This window comes from Myotis daubentonii, chromosome 8 (genome assembly GCF_963259705.1).
Source record: "Myotis daubentonii chromosome 8, mMyoDau2.1, whole genome shotgun sequence".
Classification (NCBI taxonomy): Eukaryota; Metazoa; Chordata; class Mammalia; order Chiroptera; family Vespertilionidae; genus Myotis; species Myotis daubentonii.
The window spans coordinates 69,117,267-69,145,084 of record NC_081847.1 but is presented as its reverse complement, the minus strand read 5'-3'; the positions used below and the strand labels follow the sequence as shown (position 1 = coordinate 69,145,084).

The following is a 27,818-nucleotide window of genomic DNA, read 5'->3' as shown; positions in this document are numbered from 1 at the left end:
GGCGCGGGCCGACATGGTCACAGACATCCATTTATCTGTAAGTACTGTGGACAGCCATGGGGCTGGGGGTGCCCATGGCCTGGTTTATGTTTTTAAAAGACCATTCTGGCTACTACATGGAGAATGAGCAATAGGAGGGGAAAGGTGGAGGCAGGAAGACCAGAAGGAGATATTGCTGTTGTCCAAGCAAAAGAGGAAAAATGGGTTGGATCAAGGTGGGAAGAAGAGGTGGCCTCTGGGATGGAGGTGAAGCCCAGAGGGCTTGCTGATGGGCTAGGTGTGGGGATGAGGAGAGAGAGGAGCCAGAGGGACTCCTGGGCTTGGTCCGACCTGGGCGATGGTGCCATTTCTGAGATGGGCCACACAGGGAAGACGGGGGCGTGCAGTGGGGAAGTCCATCCTTCTGTCAAGGGCACATGGGGTTTGAGATACCAAATGGACAGGTAGATCTACGAGTCTGAAGCTCCCATGAAGTAAAAACGCCAGACACACAGTAGGCATTTGTCAGTCTTGGTTGACCCTGAGGCTCGGAGCAGGTATTTTGCGGGATTGGCGTGTGTTTGGAGCCATGCCTCAGCGTCTTGCCCTCCTGTTCCTCCCCGCCCGAAGGCAAGGTGGCACCTCCTGGAGAAGGACCTTAATTACCAGCTGGAGCTGCTCGGGGAAACCAGTTTGTTTTTATTCTCTAAATTTTTCAAAAATGTCCCCAGTGCCAGAAGCCCCCAGGGCATCTCGGCAGGATTGAAGCCATGTTACACGATGGAGAAGTTAAGACTCACATAAGTGAAAACATACCGCTTGCTGGTGCAGGGAGTCCTGTAGAAATCTAAAGGCAGCCTCCTGTGGCTCCCAGGGAGGCCACTGGGGTTGCGGAGAGGCCCAAGGCCTGTGGGAGCCCAGTGGAGGCCAGACTCCCGCAGGATGGTCGGTTTAGGGAACAAAGTCAGACCGTTTCTACCCTGAGCCTGCCGCCCGGCTGCAAATAGGAGGTCAGCAGCCATTTCGGGAGAATCACCCTCTGTTAGCCCTGCCCTAAGTGCTGTGGATTCAGAGGCAAACAAACACGGCAAGATCCCCACCCTCAAGGCACTGACCTTCCAGCCGGGGAAGCGGACCATAAGCAACTGCATATATAATGTCAGAGTGAGGGCTCCAAAGGGAGGCCAGCTGAGTCAGGGAGGTGATGGCTACAAGGGCTGTTATTTTTCTTGGCTTATCCACATAAGGCTTCTTTGACATCCAAGCAGAGATGGGAAGGAGGTGAGAATCTGGATGAAGAGTGTGTCAGGCCACAAGAATAGCAGTGCAAAGGCCCTGGGGTAGGTTACATGAACATGGTAGTTGGAGCAGAAGGAACAGGAAGGATTGTGGTGATCAACGGGGGTTATAGGCAGATCCCGTGGGGTCTTTGTGCCATCATTGGGCTGTTAGGCTTTGGATAATATTCTAAGGATGACAAAAAGCTATTGGAGGGTTTTGAGCAGGGCAGCCTTATGATCTGATTTACGGTTTAGAGGCTCCCTCTGGCTGCTGGGTGGAGAACAGACCAGAGGAGGCAAGGATGGAAACAGGTATCTGCGTTAAATCAGGGGTCCCCAGGCTCCCAGGCACTCAGGAGGAGAGCCAGGGAGGCATATCAAAGACAAGATGGACTGTATTTTCAGTTATGATGGTGATAACAGTAGTCATAGCTGAGATTCACTGAGAAGTTACTATGTGCCGGGCACTGTCTTGAGCAGTTTATATATTAACAATCCTCACTATTATTATCCCCATTGTATTGATCTGCTCGGGCTATCATAACAAAATAACCACAGACTGGATGCATATACAACACAAATTAATTTTCTTACAGTTCTGGGGGCAAAACTCCCAGATTCTGGTGCCTGCAAATCTGGTTTCTGGTGAGGACTCTCTTCCTGGCTTGTAGAAGGTCACCTTCCTGCTATGTCTCCACCTGGTCTTTCCTCAGTGTCTGTGCAGAGAGGGAGAGAGAGAGAGCTCTAATGTTTCTTAATAAAAGGACACTAATCCTGTGAGGTCATGGCCCCCACCCTTATGACCTCATTTGACCGTAATTACTTCCTTAGAGGTCCCATCCCCAAATACAGCCATACTGGGGACTACAAAATGCACTCCATAACACCCATTTTACAGGTGAAGAAACTGAGGCACAGAGAGGATAAGTGAGCAGCCCAAAGTCACACAGATGGCAGTGGCAACATTCAGGCACGTGTGGCCTGGCCCCATAGTCCTTGCACGTACCTACTTGCTATGCTGTGGATTTTCCCAGGGAAAATGATTGCCATCTGGTCGGAGAAAGAAGATCCCCAACAGGAAATCTAGCCTTACACAGTGCTGTAGAGGGTGGGATCAAAGGAAGAGCAGGGATGGATGGAGTAGCCAGGAAGCCTGGAGGAGGACAAGCAAGCACTGACAGCAAGGGGAGGAGAAATTCCCAGCGTAAACGTAGAAGGCGGGTGAGAGATGGGAAACTCCTCCTGAGTCAGATCTTCGCATTGTATATGCAAAACAAAAGTACCACAAATAACAACCACCAAAACCACACTGAACGGAGAAAGCCCCTCACTCCCCACCCTGAAGGTGAGCAAAGATCTGAAGGCATTTCTAGAAAGGGGGACGTGGCCTGCCATTGGAGCTGAGTGGAGGGTACAGAGGGGATAACAAACACAACCACAGCTGACATGTACTGAGAGCTCAGCTGCACGCATTCATTTAACCTTTACAAACAGCCACCGGAGGTAAATACTGCTGTATGTCCCCATTTCAGAGGTGGGAAAACTGAGGCACCAAGAGGCTGACTTGCCCAGCACTGACATGTATTGAGCTCTTACCCCGTGCCAGGCATCACACATGCATTTTCTCACTGATCCTCACAACAACCCTGCAATGGAGATTTTTTCGATCTCTGTTTTAAAGGTGAGGAAACTGAGGCCCAAAGAGGTCGTTTTCCCAGGGTCACCTAGCTCGCGTGCAGATTTGGTCCCTGGCCGAGCTGACTGCTCAGCTGAGGCATTTGTTCTCCTTGGGAGGTAGTTTTCAGATGCACTGCGGAGCAGAGAATGAGCGCAGGTCAGCAGAGTGAGTGGAAGGAAAGAGTCCTTCGTAAGAAACAAGATTAACCGAAAGGGCTCAGCAGGAGGCACCTCTGGTCCAATTCCGGGGTGGCCAGGCGGGCGGCAGGCTGGAGGGGGAGGTTTCCACATGCGCTGGAGCGTTGGGAAGGACTCTGGAGGGACGCGGAGTGGCTGGGGTCTGGGCGGCGTGATTGACCGTTCTGCAGGAGCTATCAGGGCGGGTAATATTTCACCGTGTCAGCGCTGAGCTGCGCTCCAAGGCGTCCTGCCCAACTGGCCATTAATGCAGTGCCGCCCTCGGCCTCTTTAATGCTCTTAAGATAAGTTAAACATTTAGACAACACAAGAAAGATGGCCCGGTTCCCCTCCAGGGAGCGGGCCCCTCTCGGGCTAGCCGAGCAGCAGCATTAAGCAATCGCACTTAAAAATATACTTGCCTCGAAGGAGGGATGGCCAGAGAGCCCATCTGGGCCCTGACAAGGGTCATTTTTCTCGAGCAAATTTGTCAACGATTTCCTTTCTGCAGTTGTGTCTCCAGGCAGCCAAGGACAAAAAGTAATGGGATCGGACCACAGGAGGGCAGGCTGGGGAAACCCTGGCTGTCACCAGCTTCATCAGAAAAGGGTTTGTTTGATAAATATTAGTCACTGAACTTACTGTTCAGAAATGAGCAACAGTGAGCACACTGCATATCCAGACCTGCGGATGCAGATAAAGGATGGTCCAGACAGACACGTCCAGCCTTAAATTACATTTATTAGAAAAACAGGAAAACGAATAAGAACTGGTCATTGAAAAAGACTGTGAAGGTCGTGAAGCCTTTGGCAAGCATGAACAGGAAATAAAAGAGAGAAGAAAAGGAAGGGATGGGTGATAAACAACATTCAGAATGAAAGGCTGGACATCACTACAGATTCAGGGGAGATTCTTATTTTAAAATTATGAGAATACCATGTACAATATTATAACCAATGAGTTTGAAAACCTAGATGAAGGGGACACTTTTCAGGAAGATATAAATTACCAAAATTAACTCAAGAGGGAATTTAAAAATAAATTAAACCAGTGATCATGAGGAATTTGAAATGGTAGTTAAGGATGTAATCCGAAAAAAGGCACCAGCTAGTTTTAAACATGAGTCCACCCGACACTGGAGGAAAGGATAAATCTCATCTTGCACAAACTACAGAGCAAAGAAAAAAATTGAATCCTCTCCCACGCATTTTATGAGACCACTGTCGCCCTGAACCTAAATCTTTAGGACTTTGAGCACATGACAAATACACAATCCCTGCAACTCTTCAGATAGCTCCTCTGGTGCCCTGTGACTCTGAACATGATTCCACTTGGAGCCTGTCTGTGCTTCCGTCTCAGACCTCTGGTGAAAAGTGGTCTGGACCCTAACTGGGACCAGCTAGTAGGCCTGCCACATGCCTCGTAACACACCTGAAGTGGGTACATTCACCCTGTTTCATAATTTTACATGTTTATTTATTTATTTTAGAGGGCGGGGGGAAGAGAGAGAAACATCGATTTGTTGTTGCACCTATTTCTGCATCCTTTGGTTGATTCTTGTAGGTGCCCTGACTAGGGATAGAACCTGCAACCTTGGCATATCAGGACGATGCTCTAACCAACCGAGCTACACTCCCAGGGCCCCATGTTTCATAGTTTTTTTAAAAAGCAAAACTGGAGACCTTGCTCTGTGGCTAGAGAGGGCTCAGAAGCCAGAAGCCTGTAGCAACAAGCACACCCACCGCCCAGATCTTGGTTTCTAATACCATTTTCCAGTAAAAAGAACCAGGGATCCTTAAAAAAAAAAAAAAAAAGGCTAATTGTAAGGCTGGGGCAGGGAAGACACCCCATAAACATGGCGTGGGGAAATAAACTTCCATACAGAAAAACTCCAGATAATTTATTTAGATCCTCCACCCTTAACGGTGGAGTCACTTTGCATAGTGACTTCCCTCCAAAGAGTGTAATGTGGAACAGTGCGGGGATAACTTCACGGTGGGGAGACCTGACCCACACTCCTGAGCCAGGTGAGCAAGGTCAACATCAACAGCGAGAGGTCGTGTGTGTAGCATGAACCCTGATATGCTGTGATGAGAATGGCATTTCACCTCCGTGATCTTCCTTCCCGAAACTCATAAGCCCAGTCCAACCATGAGAAAAACATCAGACAAGTCCCAGTTGAGCGACAGTCTACAAAATTCCTGACTACTACTCCTTTAGATTGTCATCAAAACCAAGGAAAAGAGTCTGAGAAACTATCGCATCTCAGAGGAACTTAAAGAGACAAGATGACAAGATGTAATGGGGTTCCCTGGCTGGGATCCTAGAAGAGGGAAAAGGACATTAGTGGGAAAACAACGGGTAAAGAACTGGCATTAGTTAATAATGATATAGTGATACTTATTTCTTTTTTTTTTAAGGCAAAATATTTTAATATAGGCATTGACATGCCAAAAGAACAAGATTGCAATCAATTTGAAAGGCTCATTCAAAGCCTTAGACATTAATAATCAAATGTTATTTTATTTTTTTTATTATTTTTTTTATTATTGCTTAAAGTATTACAAAGGGTATTACATATGTGTCCATTTTATCCCCCCGCCCTAGACAGTCCCCTAGCCTCCCCTATTCCCCAGTGTCTTATGTCCATTGGTTATGCTTATATGCATGCATACAAGTCCTTTAGTTGATCTCTTACCCCCCTACCTCCTGCCCCCCAACCCTCCCCGGCCTTCCCGCTGCAGTTTGACAATCTGTTTGAGGCAGCTCTGCCTCTGGTGATACTTATTTCTTAGTTGTGACTATGACTATCCAATATTAACAATGAGGGTAACTGGGCTTGGATATCTGGGACCTCTCTATAGTATATTCACAACTTTTCTGTAAATCTAAAACTATTTAACATTAAGAGTTTGCCTAAAACAACAACTGAAGATTCAAAGGTATTAAGCAAGTGGCCCGAGATGACACACCTAGAAAACGCAGGGCAGGGATTGGAGCCCAGGGAGGGGCATTTGAACGCCAAGGGCACCGCACGTCTAGGTCATGGGGACCTGAGTGTGTCCACCCCTCCCCGCCCCCCACCCCTCCCCGCCCCCCGCCCCCATCTGCCTGGCTCCCTGAGCTGCAGGAGTGCAGAGCACGCACGGAGAGCGAGCTGCTCTGCTTCTAAATGGCCGCGTCGGCGGGATGGCCATCCGTGAGCCTCTCTCGGTGGTGACCTCGATTTAATTTGACCAGGACGGTACCAGGCACAGAGTTTGGGCCTATGGAATGCAAAAAAGTGATAACAGCAGTGCTTTTTCTAAGCGCATACGTGGCATTTTCCGTGGGAGAGGCACTTCCCAAAGTGCTTTACCTGTATGGCTCATTGAACCCTTACGACACCCTCTGCGGTAGGTCCTGTTCCAAGGCCGTTACTTTCTCCAGCGGCTTTTCTCACACTATAGGGTGTCCTGGAAATAATTCCATGTGCTAACGTGAAAACCCACCTCGTCCTTCTGAACTGCTGGGTGGGGCTCCGCTGAATGGATGGACCATATTTCATTTAGCTGTGACCCACTCGCGGAACTTCGGGTGTTTTCCAGTTTCTCACTGGGGTGATGGGCATCCGTGCACAGGCTCTTGGCGGGTGTCTCTCTGAGTCAGAAAGCGCGAATTCTCGGAGGCCAGGACTGCACGGTGCCTCACCCGTGTCCCCCTGGGTCCCTGCCTCTGTCTTCGCCAGCTGGTTCCGCTCAGACCCCCCAGGATACTCACACTTTGACCCAGGGAAGCCATTAGCAGGGTTGAGAGGCATAGGACCCGCTTCCCCAAGAGCTCGGCCCCGTCCTTACGTCCTCGCATTGTCCCCCTCCCCCACTGCAGGTAACTCAATCCAGGTCAGCTGGTGGAGTATGAGGTAGTGTCTCGCTGAGCGTCATGGTATTTTACCAAGTCCGAAATGTGATCGCTACTGTTGTCACACTCTAGCGCCCCCAACAATCCCCTTGCAAATGAGAAAACCAGAGCCTCCCACATACCTTTCCCCTGACATCAGGGAAAAGCAGGGAGCCCTGCCCAGGGGGCCGGAGCCTGTGACCCCCAGAGCAGCTTTTGAGCCTGAGCAAAGGACTGGAGGGCAGAGGGAGGTGTTTTTCCAATTTCAGGCAAAGCAAAGGGCTGGGGGTAATCCGCTATTCATTTCATTTTCTCTGTGCTCTGTCAAGTCTGCGTTGGCTTTTAAATACAGTTTTCATTACTAAGCCAGGAGCACTGGTCCTAAGACCCTTCCATCACTGTCAGAGGGCTGTGATCAGAGGTCTCAAACTCGGATGCCCTCAGAGGCCAAGTGACCAGGCAACGTAAAATGAAGAAAACCCAGGAGACACTGGGGAACTGATGTCCCAGCCACCGACTGTCAGGATATAGGAATGCAAGCCCTACATTGCCGGGGCTTGTCAATTCTCAAAGTAGCTGAAAATCTGAGGCAGAGCCAGAGACACGGAGACTCCCTGGGTTTACAGCCTGGTTATGGTTTCCAGAAACAAATGTTAAGTGCACTGTGGCTAAATAAGCTGTGTCTCCCAGCCAGCTTGTAAGATCTTCCCTAATTGAATTTACCAGCATAGAAGATAAGTTGTCAGCCTAGTTGTTTTATCCCTCAATATCCCAATAGAGTTTCCTGTGATGATGGGAATACCTGCACCAACCCCTATGGTAGCCACCAGCTCCATGTGGCTACTGAGCACTTGAAATCGGAATAAGGGGGGGAAAATAAAACAAAGAAACATTGAATTGAGGAACTGAATTATGAAGTTTATTTCATTTTAGTTAAGTTAAGTATAACTATAGATAACCACATGTGGCTAATTGCTACAATATTCACATGACAGTGAGATTTTTTTAACTTTGGGGTGCACCATAGAACTCAGCTACTTTGGGGAGGGACTACTAAATTATACCTGAGACCACCAAACATGAATGGAAAGAAAGGAAATATGAAATAATGAGCAGAAGAGGTTTTAGCTGTAGGCCAGTTATCTGCTTGCTCCAGAGGGGTCCCTCGCTGTCCCCCCAGTTTTTCCAGCACTCTCCAAAGAGTTTCACAACTGGGACCGCCATTAACTGTCCACAGTGTTCTTTGCAATAATAAGAACTCACATTTATGTACCACCTACTGCGTGCCAGGCATCTCACCTTTCCTCCCATCAACCCTGTGACAAAGGTCCCATGGTTACCTCCATGTACCAGCCCGACCTCTGGTTGCTCGAGGTCACACAGCTGGGTCGTGGTTGGGTCCAGGACCCAAACCCAGGCGGTAAGATTCTGGAGCCTGAGCTCTAACGGCTGGCACAGCGGGCTCACAGGTTTTGCCGCATCAGCATACCCAGATGCACTCCCTGATGGAGGTGGAGTTGGCAGGATTGGCGTGTATTGCCTGAGCTTCTGTGGGGTGCGTAGCATCGCTCTTAACTCCTGGTTGCAAAGTGAAGAAACCCAACCCCTCTAGCTTCAACTGAAAAGGTATCAGTTTCCTGTGGCTGCTGTAACCAATTACCGCACACTTAGTGGCTTAAAACAACACGAATGTATTCTCTTACAGTTCTGGAAGCCAGAGGCCAGCGTGGGTCTCACTGGGCTGCAGGTGTCAGCGGGGTGGTTTCTCCTGGAGCTCTGAGGGGAAGTCTGTCCTTTGCCTCTTCGGCTTCTTCTTGTATTTCTTGGCTTCTGGCCTCTTCCTCCATCTTCAAAGGGCACCACTCCAATCTCCTTATCCTCTCTGTCATCAGATATCCCTCTGCCTCGTATTTACAGGACCTTGTGATTACATTTGGGGCCACCTGGAGAATCCCGATAATCTCCCCACCTCAAATCCTTAACTTAGTCACATCTGCCAAGTCCCTTTTGCCATCTCAGTTTTCAGGGATTAGAACGTGGACATCTTTGGGGGGACCTTTATTCAGCCAACCATGGTCTGGGCGGCCTGGTTTCCGTTATGGCTGGATCCAGGAGACCAAACCATGTGACCCTCCCTCCAGCTCCCAGAGAGCACCTCTTCCAGAAGCCCTGGCCAGAGTCCCAGGGCTCATTCCCATTGGTCCAGCTTAGACCACATGCTCTCCCCGAAGCAATCACTTTGACCAGAGGGATGCCAGGTCCCTTTGATTGGTTGAGCCTGGATTATGTGCCCACCTTCATCATTCCCCTCCCTGTGGTCTTAACCCACCACATTTGATGAGGTGTTTCCCCAAGGGAACTGAGAGACTAACGGGTGGTCGCAAGCAGCATGTCCTTGGAGTCTATTGAATGGCAAGCCCTTGGAATAGTGCCTGGCATATAGCAGGTGCTCAATAGGCAATGATCACAGGTCACGGGACGCAGAGGGGACTTGGGAAGGGGCTACATCCAGAAGCTAGTGCTAGAAGAATACACGGTTCACTAAGTAGGTGAAGGTGGGAGAGAATTCCAAGCAGAGGAAACACCTGAAACAAAGCGAAGGTTTCCGCCATATGTCCTGGTGTGCCTGGGGGTGGACGGGTGGTCCCACTGTGGGCCTGTCCTCCCAGTGTAATATTAAGAGCAGCCCCTTTTACTTGCAAAGCTATCTTGGTTTGCATGATAAGTTATATCCTTATAACCCATTCCTTATAACCAAGGAAACCAAAGGTAAAAGAGGAATGGTACTTTGCCCAAGGTCACCGACCTTTAGGGGCAAAACTCAGTAGAATTCAGGGCTCTACTCCCAGTCCAGTGCTCATCCTACCCCTCCTTTATGAAACCAGTTCTTAAAGGTGGCACCTAACTAACCAGTCACATTTCTCCCTCTTTTCCTCTTCTTGCCAAATTCTCCATAGGATTGTGACCAGATCCACGTCGATGATGTCTCATCCGATGACAATGGCCAAGATTTAAGGTAGGAATGGATGGAGGGGAGTTCACTATGCCCCTTTGGATTGGTCATCGCACTGGCCTTTCACTAGGAAGTGGAGAGGCGGTGGGGGGTGGGGACGGGCTGGTTATCAGAATAAGACACTCCTGCTTCCAGCCAGAACTGGGACTTGTGTTTCTCTGCGCCCAGAAATCGCACCCGCACCCTGCAGCCTCTTCCACATCCCCTCAAGTCACTGAGGCTGAGATTTCCACAAATTCTCTGTGAGCCTACTTATGTTTCTCTCTCTATTTCCTGTTTACTAAAGTAATACATGCATATTTAAAAAAATTCAGCTGTGGCCAGTGTGGCTCAGTTGGTTGAGCATTGTCCCATGCACCTAGAGGTCTGGTTCCAGGGCTAGGCACATGCCAGTAGTGGGTGTGCAGTAGGCAGCCTATCAGTGGTTCTCTTTTGTTGACTTCTCTCTCTCCCCCTCTCCCCCTCTCCCCCTCTCTCCCTCTCCCCCTCTCTCCCTCTCCCCCTCTCTCCCTCTCCCCCTCTCCCCCACCTCTCTCTCTCCCCCTCTCTCTCTCCCTTTCCTCCTCCCTCTCTCCTTCAGTCCCTCTCTCCCTCTCCCCCTCTCCCCCTCTTGCCCTCTCTCCCTCTCCCCCTCACTCCCTCTCCCCCTCTCCCCCCCTCTCTCTCTCCCTTTCCCCCTCCCTCTCTCCTTCACTCCCTCTCGCCCTCTCTCCCTCTCCCCCTCTCTCCCTCTCTCCTTCTCCCCCTCTCCCTTTCCCTTCCTCTCTCTCTCATAAATAAATAAATAAATAAATAAATAAATACCTTTTTTTTTTTAATTCAACCGCTCCTGACCTTGCCACCCAGAATCACCACCATTAAGAGGTTTGGTATAGTCCTAGCCCAGTGATGGCGAACCTATGACACACATGTCAGAGGTGACACGCGAACTCATTTTTTTGGTTGATTTTTCTTTGTTAAATGGCATTTAAATATATAAAATAAATATCAAAAATATGTCTTTGTTTTACTTTGGTTGCAAATATCAAAAAATTTCTATATGTGACACGGCACCAGAGTTAAGTTAGGGTTTTTCAAAATGCTGACACGCTGAGCTCAAAAGGTTCGCCATCACTGTCCTAGCCAGTTTGGCTCAGTGGATAGAGCTTCGGCCTGCAGACCTAAGAGTCCTGGTTCAATTCCTGGCCAGGGCACATGCCTGGACTGTGGGCTTGATCCCCAGTAAGGGGCGTGCAGGAGGCAGCCGATCAATGATTCTCATCATTGATGTTTCTATCTCTCTCCCTCTCCCTTTCTCTCTGAAATCAATAAAAAAAACACTTTTTTAAAAAAAAGAGTTTGGTATATATTCTTCTAAAGTTGTATTGCATTTTTTAGCACACATATATTATCCTATATAATAAAAGCCCAGCGACCGAATGGCAGAACGACCAGAACAATGGGTCGACCAGTCGCTATGATGTGCACTGACCACCAGGGGACAGACGCTCAACGCAGGAGCTGCCCCCTGGTGGTCAGTGCACTCCCACAGTGGGAGCGCCGCTCAGCTGACCGGGATGAGCAGTGCTCCCACAGCAGGAGCAGCCGCTCAGCGGGCGGGTCCACAGCCACTCGGCTGACTGGGATGAGCAGCACTCCCACAGCTGGCCGATCCCCACAGGCCACGCCCCCACCAGTGCACAAATCCCGTGCACCAGGCCTCTAGTCCTATATACTAAAAGGCTAATCCTATATAATAAAAGGCTAATATGCAAATCAACCGAACGGCAGAATGACCGGTTGCTATGATGTGCACTGACCACCAGAGGGCAGACGCTCAACACCAGAGCTGCCCCATGGTGGTCAGTGCGCTCCCACAGGGGGAGCACCACTCAGCCAGAAGCCAGGAGCACAGCAGCAGTGGCGGGAGCCTCTTCCGCCTCCATGGCAGCACTAGGATGTCTGACTGCCAGCTTAGGCCTGCTCCTCAGGGTTCTGTTTTTTTTTAAGTTTCCCCTGTAGCTGGCTTGGAATTTAGAGCAGTGCTCCTCTGAACCCTGTCTCCTGCTGCGCTGTCTGGTTCCTCACGACCCAAGGGGGTTTCGCCCCCGCCCCCCCCCCGTGGCATTAAAGCAAGCGCGCTACTCCGTGGTTTACTCCCAAAGCTTCTGGTGGGAAAGGAAAGCTGTGCTCCCTGGAGAGCTGGGGTTCCCACGCTCACGCTGTGGTTGCGTGGGTGGGAACCGCCCCGCTGTCCCCCTGGCTCCCAGCGGCCACTCTGGTTAATTCTGTGTGCGGCTCTGACTGCGCCCCAGTCTCCGCACGTGGAACGCCTTGGCCCAGCAGCCGCATTCGGGGCAGGGCTTCTACCTGCCAAGCGCCAGCAATCCACTCTGCCTCCGGGAACAAGTAAACAGATTAAAATAGGGAATTTCTATGGCAGGATACAGAGGTGCTCACAGAAGGGGGGCAGGGGCAGCAGGCTGGCCTGAGAAGGGAGGGGGAGCAGGACGGATTTGGGGAGCACAGCAGTGGGAACCGGTTTTCTTATGGGCTCTTCTGTCAGGATGAACCAAATCCAACCTTTTTTTTTAATTCTCTTTCATCCAGAAACTCTAAAGGGAGAAAGACAGGCTTTCCCTAGTGTGGCCACTGCATACAGGGAAGGGCTAGTCCCCCAAAAAGAAAATAGACATCTTATTTCCCACCAAAGAAAGGGAAATGGGTGCTGATTAGGCAAGAGCAAAAGGCGCCCCGATTCTATGGGGAAGCTGGTAACACTGTGGTCCTACTGCTCCCAGACAGACGTACACGCACCCGGCACCTCACACACTCGGGGGGCTGTGGGCCCTGAGCCCCACCCACGGTTCCAAGGGCCCCCCTCCCACATTAACACTGTCTCTTCTCCCTCTCCTGCCCCTCTCCCCCCCCAGCACGTACAACTTCTCGGCCGATGGCTTCCACAGCTCGGCCCCGGGAGCCAACCTGTGCCTGGGCTCCGGCGTCCACGGCGGCGTGGACTGGATGAGGAAGCTGGCCTTCCGCTACCGGCGGGTCAAGGAGATGTACAACACCTACAAGAACAACGTGGGCGGTGAGTGGGCCGGAAGAGGGCCGTCCACCGTGGTCACGGGCCTGTTGGTGCTCCGGCCACACCCCCACCAAGGGAGACGCACCGAGGATGCCCACTGTCACTCATGTCGCCCGCTCTGTGCCAGGCACTGCTCTGAGAGGGTTGCGGACATCCCCTCGCTCAGTGCCATCCTCATGCTGCCCCGGGAGGGGGCGCTAGTGTGTCATCACCGTCACTGTGAGAAAGACAGGCTTTCCCTAGTGTGGCCACTGCATACAGGGAAGGGCTAGTCCCCCAAAAAGAAAATAGACATCTTATTTCCCACCAAAGAAAGGGAAACAGGTGCTGATTAGACAAGAGCAAAAGGCGCCCTGATTCTATGGGGAAGCTGGTAACACTGTGGTCCTGCTGCTCCCAGACAGACGTACACGCACCCGGCACCTCACACACTCGGGGTGCCGAGTAGAGGAAGCATCTTGCCCAAGGTTACAGAACCCACCACACGCCTCACTCACAGCCACTGCTTCTGAAAATGTGGCCCTTGGCAGCAGCGTGGGCATCGCCTGGAGGTGCTAGAATGCAGGTCTCTGGCCCCGCACAGACCTGCGGAGCCGGAAGCTCCGGGGTGGGCCCGGCCATCGGTGTGTGTCACCCCTCCAGTTTGGGGTTTCAGCCCTCGCTGCTCAGATTGTGGTCCATGGACCCGCCGCCTGAGCATCACCTGGGTGCTTGTTAGGTGCCAGGGCGCCACTGGTTCTCGAACCTGGCTCCTATTGGCACCACCAGAGGGATGTCTGATCTGATTTCCTCCGTCTGCCTGCAGCCCGGCATCAGGATGCATAAAATCCCCTGGTGACTCTAATGTGCCGCAGAGGCAGAGGCTGCCGGCTTCGGAGCAGGGGACGGTGCTTTAGGTGAAGGCTGCCGGCTTCGGAGCAGGAGAGCGGTGCTTTATCGCACTGAACAAGCCGTCGGGGAGGGGCTGGGGGCAGGTAGCTCACAATCCCCAGGCCCTAGATCACCACCCTCTCAGTCAGTGGATCTTAATGAGATGATATCTCCCGGAGGCATTTGGGGTGTCTTGATTGTCCCAATATCTGGAACCAGCTACTGGCCCATAAAGGGAAAAGCTAATAATGTCTACCATATACACGTGGCCCCAAAAGCTCCGAGGGCTCCCTCCTCCACCCAGAGGGTCTCAAACCAGATAGAATCCACGTCCAATCCCAGTGCTGACACTTCTATGTCAATCTCTCTGAGCCTTGGTTTCCAAGTCTATGAAATGGGGCTAAAAAGAATTCTGCTTCCCTGGGTTATGGAGAGGTTTGTTGTTAATGCATATAAAAGGCATGTCTCCGTGCCTGGTATACAGCAGGCACTCAATAACAAATGGTAGCATTTATCACTAGTTCCTTCCAGTTTTGCTTGGGAGTTTTTCGGGATCTCCTGTGTCTTCCACTTTCCCAGAGGGACTGTCAGCTCTTCAGGACTTTCTGTCTCGCCTGTGGCTACAGCCGAATGCAGTCCTGGGAATAACTAATGTTTGTTGAGCACTTACTCTATGCCAGACTTTGTCTTGAGGGCTTTTCATCTAATAGTTTATTTGCTCTTCACAACATCCCTATAAGTTAAGTGGTTTTATCATCAATGTTGTGTGAGGGTGGAAACTGAGATCAGAGAGGTTAAGTTACCTGCCCAGCATCACACAGCTGGGGCCAGCGGCTCCACCACCTCACCCACACTCATGGCCCCTCGCACCCGTCTATTGACTACAGGAGTGAAGCAGGGAGCTACAGGGCCAGCCCTGCTCAGTCACCCAGCCCTACAAGGAGAAGGGGGAGAGGAAGGGAGCTTGGGTGGAGAGACAGGGATGGAGTCAGCCAGCGGAGGCCATCTGCTCCCCATCCAGGTTAAGCCCCAGGAAATACCCAGGGTTTCTGTCAGGCTGCTGTGCTTTCCCATAAACGGAGGGGAAATTACCCGACGTGTCAACAGGCCGGGAGCTCACGGCTGGCAGGATGCCAGTGGGCAGCCCCTCCCTCTCTCCCCAGTGCAGCCTCTGCTGCCTCCTCCCCCACCTCCGAGCTGATTCTGCATCACAGAACTAGCCTGCTGAGGCTGCAGTGGAGCCTGAGGAAGGTAGCCTTCTAGCTTGGCAGCCAGGTACTTAGCTAAAAATCATCGTTCTTATTACTAATGAGATCTTCATGGTGCTATTGTATTAACTATTGGAGAGAGAAATGGCTAGTAGAAGGCAGTTAGCCATGTCTACCACAAATAGCAAACGAAAAGCCCCAAGAACAATAGAACTTGGTGCTTTTCAGGAAAAAAAAGAAGCCAGTGTGGCTGCCGTGAGGGGGCATGTGGTCAGGGAAGGGATGAGAGAGGCCGGTGCCCGGATGGCACAGGGCCTTGTAGGCCACGGGGAGGGTCCGCTACGTGGAGATGATGATGTCTAAATAGGACAGGCACGAGGCTGCACCTTGTCCCAGTGAATTCACTCTTTCTCCCACACAAACCGATTCCTCACCAGCCATGCTAGCCCCGGCTGTAGGGCTAGTACTGTGGCGTAAACAAGACCAACTTGGTTCCTGCCCTCGTAGAGCCAACCATCCAGTGGCCGAGGCAGACACCACACAGTAATCACACAGATACACTTTGTTACAGTTGTGAGAAGAAGAGGTACAGTGTGTTGTGAGAACATAAAATAGAAGGAACTGACCAGAATAGGCCTTCCAGAATTAATGACATTTACAATGAGTGTGAAGGATTTAGCAAGGCAAAGGGGCGAGGTCAGATAAGACGGGTGGGCCCAGCCAACGTGGCTCAGTTGGTTGAGCATCATCTAGTGCACTGAAAGCTTGTGGGTTCTATCCCCAGTCTCACCTCTCCCTCCCTCCCTCCCTCCCTCCCTCCCTCTCTCTCTAAGCATGTCCTTAGGTGAGGATTAAAAATCGAAAAAGATAAGAAGAGTGGTTCAGCCCTAACCGGTTTGGCTCAGTGGATAGAGCGTCAGCCTGCGGACTGAAGGGTCCCAGGTTCGATTCCAGTCAAGGGCATGTACCTTGGTTGCAGGCACATCCCCAGTAGGGGGTGTGCAGGAGGCAGCTGATCGATGTTTCTCTCTCATCGATGTTTCTAACTCTCTGTCCCTCTTCCTTCCTCTCTGTAAGAAATCAATAAAATATTTTTTTAAAAAAAGAAGAGTGGTTCAGGGTCAGAAATGAGGTGTGTCAGGGTCCTGGGGCAGGAACATGCTTGGTGTTCCAAGGACAATGAGGAGGCCACTCGGCTGGCATGGAAGGGCATCAGGGCAGTGGGGCAGGGCCATGGGCTGTTGAGTCTGCACACTATCTAAGGACACTAATGGCTGAGAGATGACAGTCAGGTTTAGAAGCACTGTATGGGCTCGGGGTCAGCTGCCTGTCTCCATTATTTCCTCTCTACTGTGAGCCAGCCACAAAGCCCCACAAAACCTGTTTCTTTAACTGGCTCACAGTTAGCCGCTAACCTAATGTTATATCTCAATGTTAAAAAACAAAAAGTGTCCGCTTCTAGGGTCCTTGTAACAATAAAATGAAATGTCATGTTAAAAGCAGAGGGCCCTGCATACAGTAAGCACTCAATAAATGTTAGTCTTTTATTTATTTATTAACTTTTGTCTCCACTGTAACAGTGCAAGCTCTATAGCTGGGATGCTTTGTTTGCCCTGTATGGTCTGTGCCTGTCACAATATTGACCATGCAGAAGGCACTTCTTGAGTTTTTGTTGGACGGATGGATGAATGGGTCAGTCGGTCAATCCCAAAATAAGATTAAGATTACTGGACTGCAGTTGGCTTTGGGGGTCATCTGATTTGAAACCTCAAGGTAGCTAGGCTCCCCTTCCCTCGGCCTACCCCCTCCCAGGCCTTTCTAAAATGACAGCTACCCCATCTTCCTTTCCTGTGTCCAGGCTTGATAGGCGCTCCCAAAAGAGAGACCTGGCTGCAGCTCAGGGCTGAGCTGGAAGCTCTGACCGACCTCTGGCTGACCCACTCCCTGAAGGCACTGAACCTCATCCATTCCCGGTAAGTGGGGGCCCTGGTTTTCCTTTCTCCCATTTCCACACTCGGGGGAATAGGACTCTCCAGATTCTCGCTGGCACTTTCCAGGCATTTGGTAAAGCTGAGTTCACCGTGGACCCCTGTGCCGCGGCTGAGCCAGCAGCTGCCCTGACTTCTGAGGGCCTGGCCTTGTGGTCCCTTGGAGCTCTGATCGAAAGTCTCCCTTGTCCTCAGGCCCAACTGTGTCAACGTGCTGGTCACCACCACTCAACTAATCCCTGCCCTGGCCAAAGTCCTGCTGTACGGACTGGGCTCCGTGTTTCCAATCGAGAATATCTACAGTGCAACCAAGACGGGTAAGGGGGGCCCAGCCCTCAGGCGACGCGGGCGGGGTTAGCGTTCCGTCCCAGGCAGGACGACGGCACTAGTGATGTTCCAGAGCCTGTCCAAGGGCATGGCTCAGGTCCCCAAAACAGCCCTTACCACCCACCAGCTTTAAGCTCTGCTTCTAGGGAAATTGATTAGGAAGTTTTCCACAGTTAGGGTAACTGCAAACCTGCTCTAACAAACACCCCAAATAAAAGGCTTCCATCAGCGTCAAAGCTGATTTCTCCCTCCCAGGTCCACCGACCAGAGGGCAGTGATCCAGGTTGGCGGGTGACCCTCTCCTTATACTCACCCAGCACCCAGGGTCTTCCCATTTTATTTTCCACCCTCCCTTACGGCTTTATCCTCACGTATGTGGTCAGATCAGGGTCCTGCCACGTCGACATGCCAGTTTATGCAAAGGTGGAAAGGGGGAAGGTGCAATGCCTGTCCAATATTTTAAAGCCAAGATTCAGAAGGAGTGCAAGTTACGTCTGCTCACTTTAGTCCCATGGCTACAACTAGTTGCAAGGGAGGCTGGGAAATGTAGTCCATAGCTAAGTGACTGTGAGCACAGGTAGTACTCAGGGAATTTTATTACTGAGGAAAGCCATTCCCACCACAGCATGGTACATAAGGGGATTTTCATTTAGGTGATACAATCATCAAGTTACCTTGAATTTAACCTTGAACCACATAGAGAGAAAAGCGTTTTTCATTCTCTTTTCGGGAGAGAGTCTCCATTTAGTGCTCACCTGCTTTAACACCTCTCCAACACTTGGTAACCTCCCTTACTAACAAAGAGAACAAGCCTTAGGCGCAAAGCTTTGATGCGATAAGAGAATTTAGTAACTAAAAATTAACAGGATCAAGGCAAGTAATACTGGTTTGCTTGGGGTTTTTTTTATGAGTGGGGGAACTGGGATTTTTTATTCTTATATCACAAAAAAACTAAATACAATATAAATAATTCAAAAATAAACCTATGGGGGTGGAGGTGGAAGCGGGCATGGAGGGGATAAATGGAGATGGAAAATAAAATAAATAAATAATCTAGTTAAGATGCTTTTAATTAGAAATGTTTACCCTTGTTTTTTTTCTGGAGATAAAAAAACCAATGTGTAGTACTTTAGAAGCATTTTCTTAGAGCAGTTTTTGCCTTGACTAAAATTCTAGATGTGAACATCACATAGAAGTGCCTTTAGATTTTGAAATCATAGGAAGTCAGGCCCCAAATGGCTATGAGAGGTTCTGCCTTGGACCCCTGTGTCAGAGGAATCAAATGCCGTCAGAGAAGTGGCAGAGCGACTCCTGTTTTCCACTCGGGGAGCCTGAAGATCAAAGAACTGCAACAGTCCAAGTTGAGATGATAGGACAGGAAATTTGGTCACCAGCTCCCTGTTCTAACCTAAAAACCATAATACTTTTCAAGTCAGGTTCTGCTCTGACCATCTGCATAACAAACATCCCGACACTGGGTGGCTTACGGCAACCAGTTTTCATTTCTCACTTCGGGTTGGGGAGTCGGCTATGGTTCTGCCGGGCGTGACTCCAGGTTCCGGTCTGCTCCTCATCGCGGAGCCTGCGGCCACCAGGGCCGCGCTCTTCCCACGGCAGAAGTGAAGGAGGCCAAGACAGACCACCACACCCATTTCTCAGGCAGGTCCCTAACACGCCATTGGTCCAAGCAAGCCACATGGCCACACGCTGAGGCTGAGCAGGCCTGATGGAGGTGAAGCCTTAGCAGAGAGCCTGGTCTATAGTGAAGTCAGAGAGTGGCAGCCACTCGTTATCAGTGCTGTTTTGTTGTTGTTATGGTTACCAAACTTGCTGACACAATCTTAGGGTGAACTAAGATGTGAATCCATCGTGTCTGGACTTATGCTGCTGCCCGGACACTGGGAAGAAGGTGAATAGGGGAGGCGGTCATCACAGGTGGGCCTGGGCACCCTGGGCGAATCGCCTCACCCCTCGAGCCTGGTGACCACATCTGGAAAATGGGTCCGTCACTCCTACCCCAGACGGCTGCGTAGGCTCCGGAGCGGCTGCAAACCCCTGTACTGCCTCTTCTGCTGCGTGCCCCTGGGCAGGCCACTGAACCTCGCTGCGCCTCTGGTTGTCCTCCGTCACATGGGGATGACAGCGTTGTGAGCCTCGGTTGCTGGAGGGTGAGATGATGAACACTTGGCCCTCAGGAGGACAGTGCACCCAGCAAAGGCTCAGCCGGCGCCTCACTCGCCCGCCGCGCTCTGCGCCTCACGAGCTTCTCTCCTCCCTCTCCTCCTTCAGGGAAGGAGAGCTGCTTCGAGAGGATAATGCAGAGGTTCGGCAGGAAAGCCGTCTACATCGTGATTGGTGACGGGGTCGAAGAGGAGCAGGGAGCGAAAAAGGTACCTCTTCCACCTCGCAGCCGCTTTCGCCCCTCTCCTGGGCCCTTGCGTGGTTTTCCGGGCTCTGTGCGCCCCTGCTGCTGCCTGGGCCCCACTCCCCGCTCTTTGCGGGGCGACCCGTTCCCATTTGCACATCGCAGAAGCATCCTGAGCAATTTCCTCCTGCAAATCCCCCTCCGTGCCTTTGGCCGCCGCCCTGGTAGCCCTGGGTTGTTTCTGGGACAACTGCTCCGAGCGGGAGGCGCTCTGTCGGGGCAGCTGGTGGGGGGCTGGTGCACGTGTGTCTTTTATTTAATTCTTACTGATCATATGTTCCAGGAACCCTTCCCAGTTAATAAAGACAGCATTAAGCTAATGAAAAGGAAAGCCCCGCATCTGTGATCTCAGGCCCGAGAGGAGACGGGCAGGGGGCTCTGGTAGCTGCACCTCTGTTCTTGGAAAAGAAACAGCTGCCCAGGGCCTGGGTCTGGGCCTGTCCACAGCGTCCCAGGGACCTGCACCCCCATCCCAGAGGCCTGGGAAGTGGATTGTTAATGTCACGGAGCTTAACTTGGGGACCTGGTTTCCTCCCTTTCCCCGGCAACCAATTCCAAGGAAATGCAGCCACGTTTAGGGTCTCAGAGGCTGAGCCGCAGAAGGAGAGGGAAGGCCCCGAGGGTGTGGGAGAGGGGCTCCGGAGAGGAGGGCTGGGAACCTGTGCATCCACTGCTCCCTCCCCCTGGAAGGCTCCTTCCCCACCCCCCCCCCCCCTCATCCTTCAGGTCTCAGCCCAGCAGTCCTTCCTGCGTGAAGAGTTCTCAGACCGGCTCCCCCTCTGCCCTTCCAGCTAGATCAGCCCTGCCTGTGACTCCCCCTTCCCCACCCCCCACGGTCCTTATTCTTTCTTCAGGACATTTTCCTCACTTGTCATGAGAGGATTATCTATGTAATCAGTGGGTTAATGGCAAATCCTCCAGCTATAGTGTAAGCTCCATTAGCTGAGCACCTACTGTGTGCCGGCCACTGTCGTTGGGGATCCCGCAGTGAGCAGAACAGACAGGGCTCTCACCCCTCACTCAGCTCACAGGCTGGGACAGTAAGCACCTAAGTGTAACGTGCTGTCAGGTAGTGAGCAGAGCTTTGGGGGAAAACAAAGCAGAGAATGGGAACAGAGGGGACTCTAGGGGTGGGCAGGTTGCAAGTGTAGTTAGTGGCCAAGGCAGGCCTCCCTGCGAGGTGACATCTGATTAAAGTCGGGAGGAGGAAGAGAAGTGAGCCAAGTGGATATCAGAGGGAGGGCATTCCAAGAGAGGAACCGAGATGTTCAAAGGCCTGCGGGCTGGAGCCCCTGCAGGGAGCCAGCGTGGCCACAGAGGCGGCCAGGCAAGTGGGGAGTGGGGGAGGGGGAGGGAGGGGGGAGCCCTTGGGAGGACCTCAGCTTTCACTCTGAGCACTTGCTTTAGGAGGAAGTGCTTTCACTTTTATTTATTTTTTTATTTTTCTTAAATATGTTTTTATTGATTTCAAAGAGGAAGGGAGAGGGAGAGATAGAACATCAGTGATGAGAGAGAATCATCAATTGGCTGCCTCCTGCACCCTGCACACCCCCCACTGGAGCCCAAAACCCAGGCATGCGCCCCCGACTGGAATCGAACCTGGGACCCCTCAGTCCGCAGGCCAACGCTCCATCCATCCACTGAGCCAAACCAGCTAGGGCAGTGCTTTCACTTTTAAAGATGAATTGGTTTAGAGCAGTGGTTCTCAACCTCGGCTGCACATTAGAATCACCTGGGAATCTTTTTAAAATCCTGATTTCTGGGCCTCATCCTCCAGAAATTCTGCATCTTTGTGATGGGGTGGGGCCACAACATTAGTAACAAAGAAACAGGCTTTCCGGAGGATGAGGCCCAGAAATCAGGATTTTAAAAAGATTCCCAGGTGATTCTAATGTGCAGCCGAGGTTGAGAACCACTGGTTTAGAGGGAAAAGTATTAAATTAATGACAGTAACAGGCGATACACAAGGATATGGCCAAAGTGGGGGCCTAAGTCACGGGAATTGCCCACGAATCACTGGAGTTCCGGAAGCGCGTGCCACGCCCAGGGCGCGGTCTGCCCGTGAGACTGCCTGCGGTGGCCCACTGCCAGGCCTGGGGCATCCAGAGCCCCTCTCCCTCTCCCAGGGCAGATGGAGCGGGAAGCTCTGCCCTAAGCCGTGACACTGAATGTTGAGCTTTGGGTTGGAGAGCAGCTTCGGCCTGTGGCCCTGAGCACGCCCTCTCGCTCTCACCTGGAGAATGTCAGGCCATCCTTGGACAGTCACTGCCAAGTGCCCAATTGGATAGGGCGCAGATAGTTTTAAACGACCCCTTTCTTATCCTGAAGTGAAATACTAGTGATAGTATGACCTATGACTGCCCAAAACATCAGTATCTAGTGATTCTATTAGAGAAATAATGGGAAAATTATTTACATTCATGGCCTTAACTACAACTCTTTATTACTGCCACTAGTGTTTTATTTCCTCCTTAAAACCTCCCTGCAACGAGGGGGTTATTCCACTTCATTTTTCAGGAGACAGATTTGAGACTCAGAGGGGTTAATTAATTTACTTAAGGTCACACAGCTGCTACAGGCAAACTGATGTGCGTTTTGCTCCAAGCACCTGGCAGGGAGGAGACAGACTTAGGAGTTTCTAACACAGTCAGACTACACCCCTGAGCTGACTGGGGCGCACGCCCCCACACCCCGACTCCCCTGAAACCCTCCCCAGTGTCGGAAGCAGCAGCCCTGCCCACTAGTGAGGAACGCTGTGTGCCAGCGGCTCTCCTGGCCTGGTGGGTGGGAGTCATTAGCCCCGGCCACCAGACACCTGGGCAGCGTGAACTATGGCGACAGGACAGAGGGCTTTGTTTCGGCTGACAGTGTTGTTAATATCTCCATTTTAGTGGGTCATTTGTCTCCACCTCTCCACACGTGATAAATCCACCTGCGCTCCGGACCCATCAGGCCCGGGAGGGAGGCGACCGAAGTATCCCCTCCCTCCTTTGCTCATATCCTCCCGGAAAAATGAATGACCGTCTTTACAGGGGGACAGGAGGGCCCGGTGGCGACCAGAAGCCACCCTGGCAGAGGAGGGAAGGGTGGGCGGGGCGAGGAGAGCGTGGGGAGCTGGGCGACTGGAAGCCATTAAAGAGATGGCATCTGCCCGTGATGGGTAGCATTCTGCTTCCCTGGAGCAAGAGAACGTGCTCAATGGTTCTGACCAGCTAGCAGCCCACCCTCTGTAAACAGGAGTGAGTGAGAGAGGAAGATGTGTTTGTTGAGGACTTGGCTTGACGAACTCACCTTCCCTCTCCTCCTCCCTGCCTTCCTCCTTCCCTTCCTCCCGAGAATATTTCTTGCGCACCTATTATGTGCCCGGAGCCACGGGATGTGGCAGCGAACCTGGCATCCAGGCTCCACCCCTCCCCGGGCTTTGCACTTGCGATCCTCGGCCTTCTCATCCTCTGGGGCCTGCTTAGAGGTCACCCCCTCCACAGAGGCCTCCCCTGGCCCAGCCAGCAAAGGGAGACACCCTCCCCTCAGCTGCTTTCTACCCTCCATTCTGTTTCCTTCAGAGCACTTACCACGAGATAAAATTATCATGTTTATTTCTTGCCTGTGGACATATCACCTGTGACTCCGCTGTGACCCCCAGGTCCCTACCCCGAGGCCCCTTGGGGACACAGTGGTAGACAGAGCCGCTGCCCTCCGGGTAACCTCCCCCCCAACACCCTTTACTTAATCGGGTGCACAGAACCCCTTTTGCCATGTAAGGTCGCACATGCATGGGTTCTGGGGACCAGGACGCGGTCTCTCTGGGTGACGATTACCCTGCCCACCGTAGCCGGGAAGGACACCTGCAGTTTCTACCCCGTGAGCCTGAGCCTCAGGGCAGCAGGATGCGTACAAGAACCGCGGGCAGCCACTTGCTGCTTAGTCAGTCCTGTAAGGCCAGTGACTGTCCGGAGGAGGTGCGTAGCTGTTAGCTGCAGGCGGCAGGAGTCCCAGGCAGTGATGACGGGAAGCACTAGCTTACCCAACAAGATCAGAAGTAACTGTGCCCGAGGATGTTCCGGGGCACAAGCCTCCCTTCCCATCATTCTGCTCTACGCTTGGCCTTGTCTTCTCTGGTTTGTGGCTTCGTGGCCTCAAAACGGCTGCCACGGCTCCAGGCATCACATGCTAACATGACAGCATCCAAAGAGGAAGGGAAAGTAAGGAGGAAGGAGTTCGATTCAGGTGCTTCTCTCTAATCGTGGAAGCAAACCTTTCCCAGACACACCCAGCCAACTTCCCTGTTGGCTTCAACAGGTCACACGTCAGGGAGATACTGGCCAAATCCCTGGCAAACAGGAATAGGGTCGCATTGCTCGCTTAGATGATCACAGCTCCTCGCCTGCATCTGGGCACGGCGCTGCCAGGTTCAGGGTCTGGAAGCAAGGGATAAGGAAGGATGGCTATTGGGCAGGCACCACTTCAGCCAATGGGTACATTTTCCAGCGACAACATGCAGCCAGCTTTCTTCTCTGGAGCCAGACATGTCCTCTCTGTGCCTCAGTTGCCTCGTCTGTAAAATAAGATAGACATGTGCCTCTCTCGGAGGGTTCCTGATGGGGTTAAACGAGTAATGCATTGCATTACGACTATGATTACAATCATAGTTATTACTAGCTTGCCACTAATTTAACTCTAGTTAAATAACGTCTCTTTCTCCTCCCTCACTTGAAAAAGATGTTTTTGTTTTGAGTGTTTTTGTTTGTTTGGGTGACTCAGCAAGATAATAAAGCACCTAGCACAGTGTCTGGCTCAGTAACAGTAGGTTCAAAAGACTATTATTTACAATATTGTGTGTCAAAACATTGCATATCTTATTGTTTAAACTCTGAAGACCCCCCAAATTCATCCCTTCACATATATATCTTGCTTGTCCTGCATGCCTCCTGACTTGGTCCTGCTTATACAACATATCCTTGTAGAAATAGACATGACGTACATACACATAATCATGACAGCAGCTGGTATTTATGGAGCACTTAGTATGTGTGCACTGTGACTAGCCCGGGCGATGGGACACAGCACGTAGCTTATGTCTTACAAACAGCAGAGTGACTTGCTTCAGGTCACCCAGCAGGTGGCGGTAGAGCCGAGCTATGGACAGGACACTGCTCCGAAGCCTCATGTTGTGGAAGGAGTTCACGAACTTCTTTCCCACAGGAGTGATTTCAACATTAACACACCCCTTCCCAGACCAGCCACCACTTCCGTTCTAGCTGCATATGACCTATACCAGCGATTCTCAACCTTCCTCTTGTGGCATGCGTAAACTAAATTCTGTGGCACACCAAAAAAAAATTTTTTGTTGATTTGACAAGAAAGAAAGAAAAGGTGTAATTTTGATTCGTTCACACCGGACAGCTATTGTTGTGTGGCTGTTGTCATTTTTTTCTTTGGCAATCTAAGGGGAAAGAGGTCAGTGCCCCTGACTAAATAGTCAGGTATTGCATGCTTTACAAATTCTTGCAGCACAGCGGGTGAAAATCAATGACCTATACTATTATCTACTTAATGTGTTCCTTCCAATCAACTCACTTCTATTTAAAATTGGAAAACTGCCCTAGCTGGTTTGGTTCAGTGGGTAGAGCATTGGCCCGAGGACTGAAGGGTCTTGGGTTGGGGATTGAGTGCATGTGGGAGGCAATCAATCATGTCTCTCACATCGATGTTTCTCTCTCTCTCTGTCCCCTCCCTTCAATTCTCTCTAAAAATCAGTGGAAAAATATCCTCAGGTGAAGATTAACAACAACAAAATTTAATTACTTAATTAAAAATAAATTAAATTTGAAGAATTGATCCTGCCCTGGCCAGGTAGCTCAGTCGTCCCAATATGCCAAGGTTGCAGGTTCGATCCCTGGTCAGGGCACATACGAGCCTCAACCAGTGAAGGCAATCAGTGGAACAACGAATGACTCCCTCTCCAGCTCTCTCTCTGTCTAAAATTAATAAATAAGCCCGGCTGGTGTAGCTCAGTAGCTGAGCATCGACCCACGAACCAAGAGGATCCTGGTTCGATTCCCGGTCAGGGCACAGCCCGGGTTTGGGGCTCAATCCCCAATTCAGGGCATGCCCGAGGCGGCCAATGGATGGATTCTCCCTCCCTCTCTCATCCTCTCCCTGAAATCACTAAAAACACATTTTTTAAAAAAATAAAATCAATATATAAAAATTAAAAGAAAGAAAACTTGATCCCATGGCAGTAACACAGTGACCGAGCATCACTGGCTGTAAAGAAAAGGGAAAGAGAAAAACAAAAAAGCGACAAAGAAAACCAAGGAACCTCCCCTCCTGCTCACCGAGGCCTGCGCGCGCTCTGTTCACACGGAGATGAGCAGGTGTTGGGGAGGGAGGGGCTGGCACCCGCGGAGCTGTTCTCGAAGGAGCAGGACTGAGAACATTTTAAATCAGTAGCTTTCTCGCTGTGTGGTGAAGGCCACGCGATCCCTGTGGAGGGGAGAGGATCGGGCAGCGCAGGACGAACTGATCAGAACAGGCCCGGCGGGGACCAAACCGGGGTGGCCTGACTGGTGGGTACCGGTTTGCTGACAACCTTCCGTGCCTCCCAGTTTGGAAAATGCCCACGGGCTCTGCTGCCTCGGGTTGCCGTCGCACAGGGCTCTAACCCTGGGTGCGGCGCCCAGGGGGCCGCGGGGGCGCGGAGCAGGGCCTCACGGGGGCTGGTGTCCTGTGTTCTGTGTTCCAGCACAACATGCCTTTCTGGCGGATATCCTGCCACGCCGACCTGGAGGCGCTGAGGCACGCCCTGGAGCTGGAGTATTTATAGCAGAACCCGCGCAGCACCCCTGCCCTCCCAGGCGCCCCCCACCAGGCCCCTCGCCTCCCGCCAGACGCTGGACACTGGGCCGGCCCCTGCAGCCGAGAGGAGGAGCCGGGACCATCTCTGAAGCTGTTCTTCCCGTCCAGACGCGGGTCCGGAGCCGCAGGGCACCCAGCCGTGGCTTTGGGACGTCTAACTTTGGGGAGAAGGGCTGCCTGGGAGTCCAGACTTTCCTAGAGGCTCGCAGAGCAAAAGCGAGGCGTCGCTGATCTGGGGGAGGGCTGGGGACGAGGCGGGGACAGGCTCGGGTTTTCTTCTCCTTCTTAATTTATGGACTGATCTCATCCCCGCTGTTACGTTCTCACTCCTGTGTCGTTGTTTTCCTTAGTCGTCGTCTGGTTTTGTGTTGGACGGGCGTGTGGAGCGCCGGGTTCTGAGGCAGGCACTCCTCTCCAAGGGTGCTCTGGGGGGACAATCATCTGTGAGCAGTCGGTGAGGGAGGCGATTCGGGGCTGTGGGGAGACTTGCTTATTTTTGTTTAAGGACCTGACCTGACGTCGTGTGGACAGTGCACGTGCCTTATGCTGCCATCTTGTTTTCTAGGGAGAGGGGACCCTGGGGAGGAGGCGGAACTTTGTGATGGAGGAAAGGCATTAAATAAAACCACGTTTACATTTTGAACGGGGTGGGGTGTCGTTACTTCACGACCACTCCTGAGGCTTCTGGATCGGTTGGTCTTTCCAGAACCTGTTCACTTACAAAGGAGTAAAAGCCAACTCACGCTTGCTTAAGCCAAAAAAGAGAAGTCTTCGGAAACTTGAGGCGATAGCTCCTCCAGGCGTAGCTGGATCCAGGCGACCAAGTTATTTCCCCTGTGTGGCCTCACTTCCCAGAGAGGCTCTGAGAATCTTCCAGCAAAACCACACGGGCAGAAAGAGTCACGGGCTCCATGGAGCTGGGTTGGGGTTTGATCCCCTGTGAGCATAAAGCTGGGGAGAGCTGGTCCCCCAGAGGAGAAGTCAGTGGCTGTTCCTACAGGAACTGGAGGAATGAGGGTTGGGCTGAAAAATACAACTTCCAGTCCAATGGTCAGGTTTGATTTTCA

The 27,818-nt window shown here is 51.7% G+C and overlaps 1 protein-coding gene and 1 long non-coding RNA gene across 5 annotated transcripts in view; both read left to right on the top strand.

The window, feature by feature from the left end:
* The window catches only part of EYA2 (EYA transcriptional coactivator and phosphatase 2), a 209,784-nt gene extending 182,390 nt beyond the window's left edge, over positions 1-27,394 (top strand). For all 4 annotated transcript variants that reach the window (XM_059706857.1, XM_059706858.1, XM_059706855.1 and 1 more), the window contains 6 exons: positions 9,950-10,008; positions 12,918-13,078; positions 17,012-17,126; positions 17,337-17,458; positions 19,758-19,858; positions 26,639-27,394. In XM_059706857.1, the coding sequence (XP_059562840.1) occupies positions 9,950-10,008; positions 12,918-13,078; positions 17,012-17,126; positions 17,337-17,458; positions 19,758-19,858; positions 26,639-26,719 (639 nt within the window). In that variant the 3' untranslated portion in view covers positions 26,720-27,394. The remainder of the gene's footprint in view (positions 1-9,949; positions 10,009-12,917; positions 13,079-17,011; positions 17,127-17,336; positions 17,459-19,757; positions 19,859-26,638) is intronic.
* The window catches only part of LOC132239867 (uncharacterized), a 566,058-nt gene that overhangs the window by 385,583 nt on the left and 152,657 nt on the right, over positions 1-27,818 (top strand). The window lies entirely within an intron of this gene.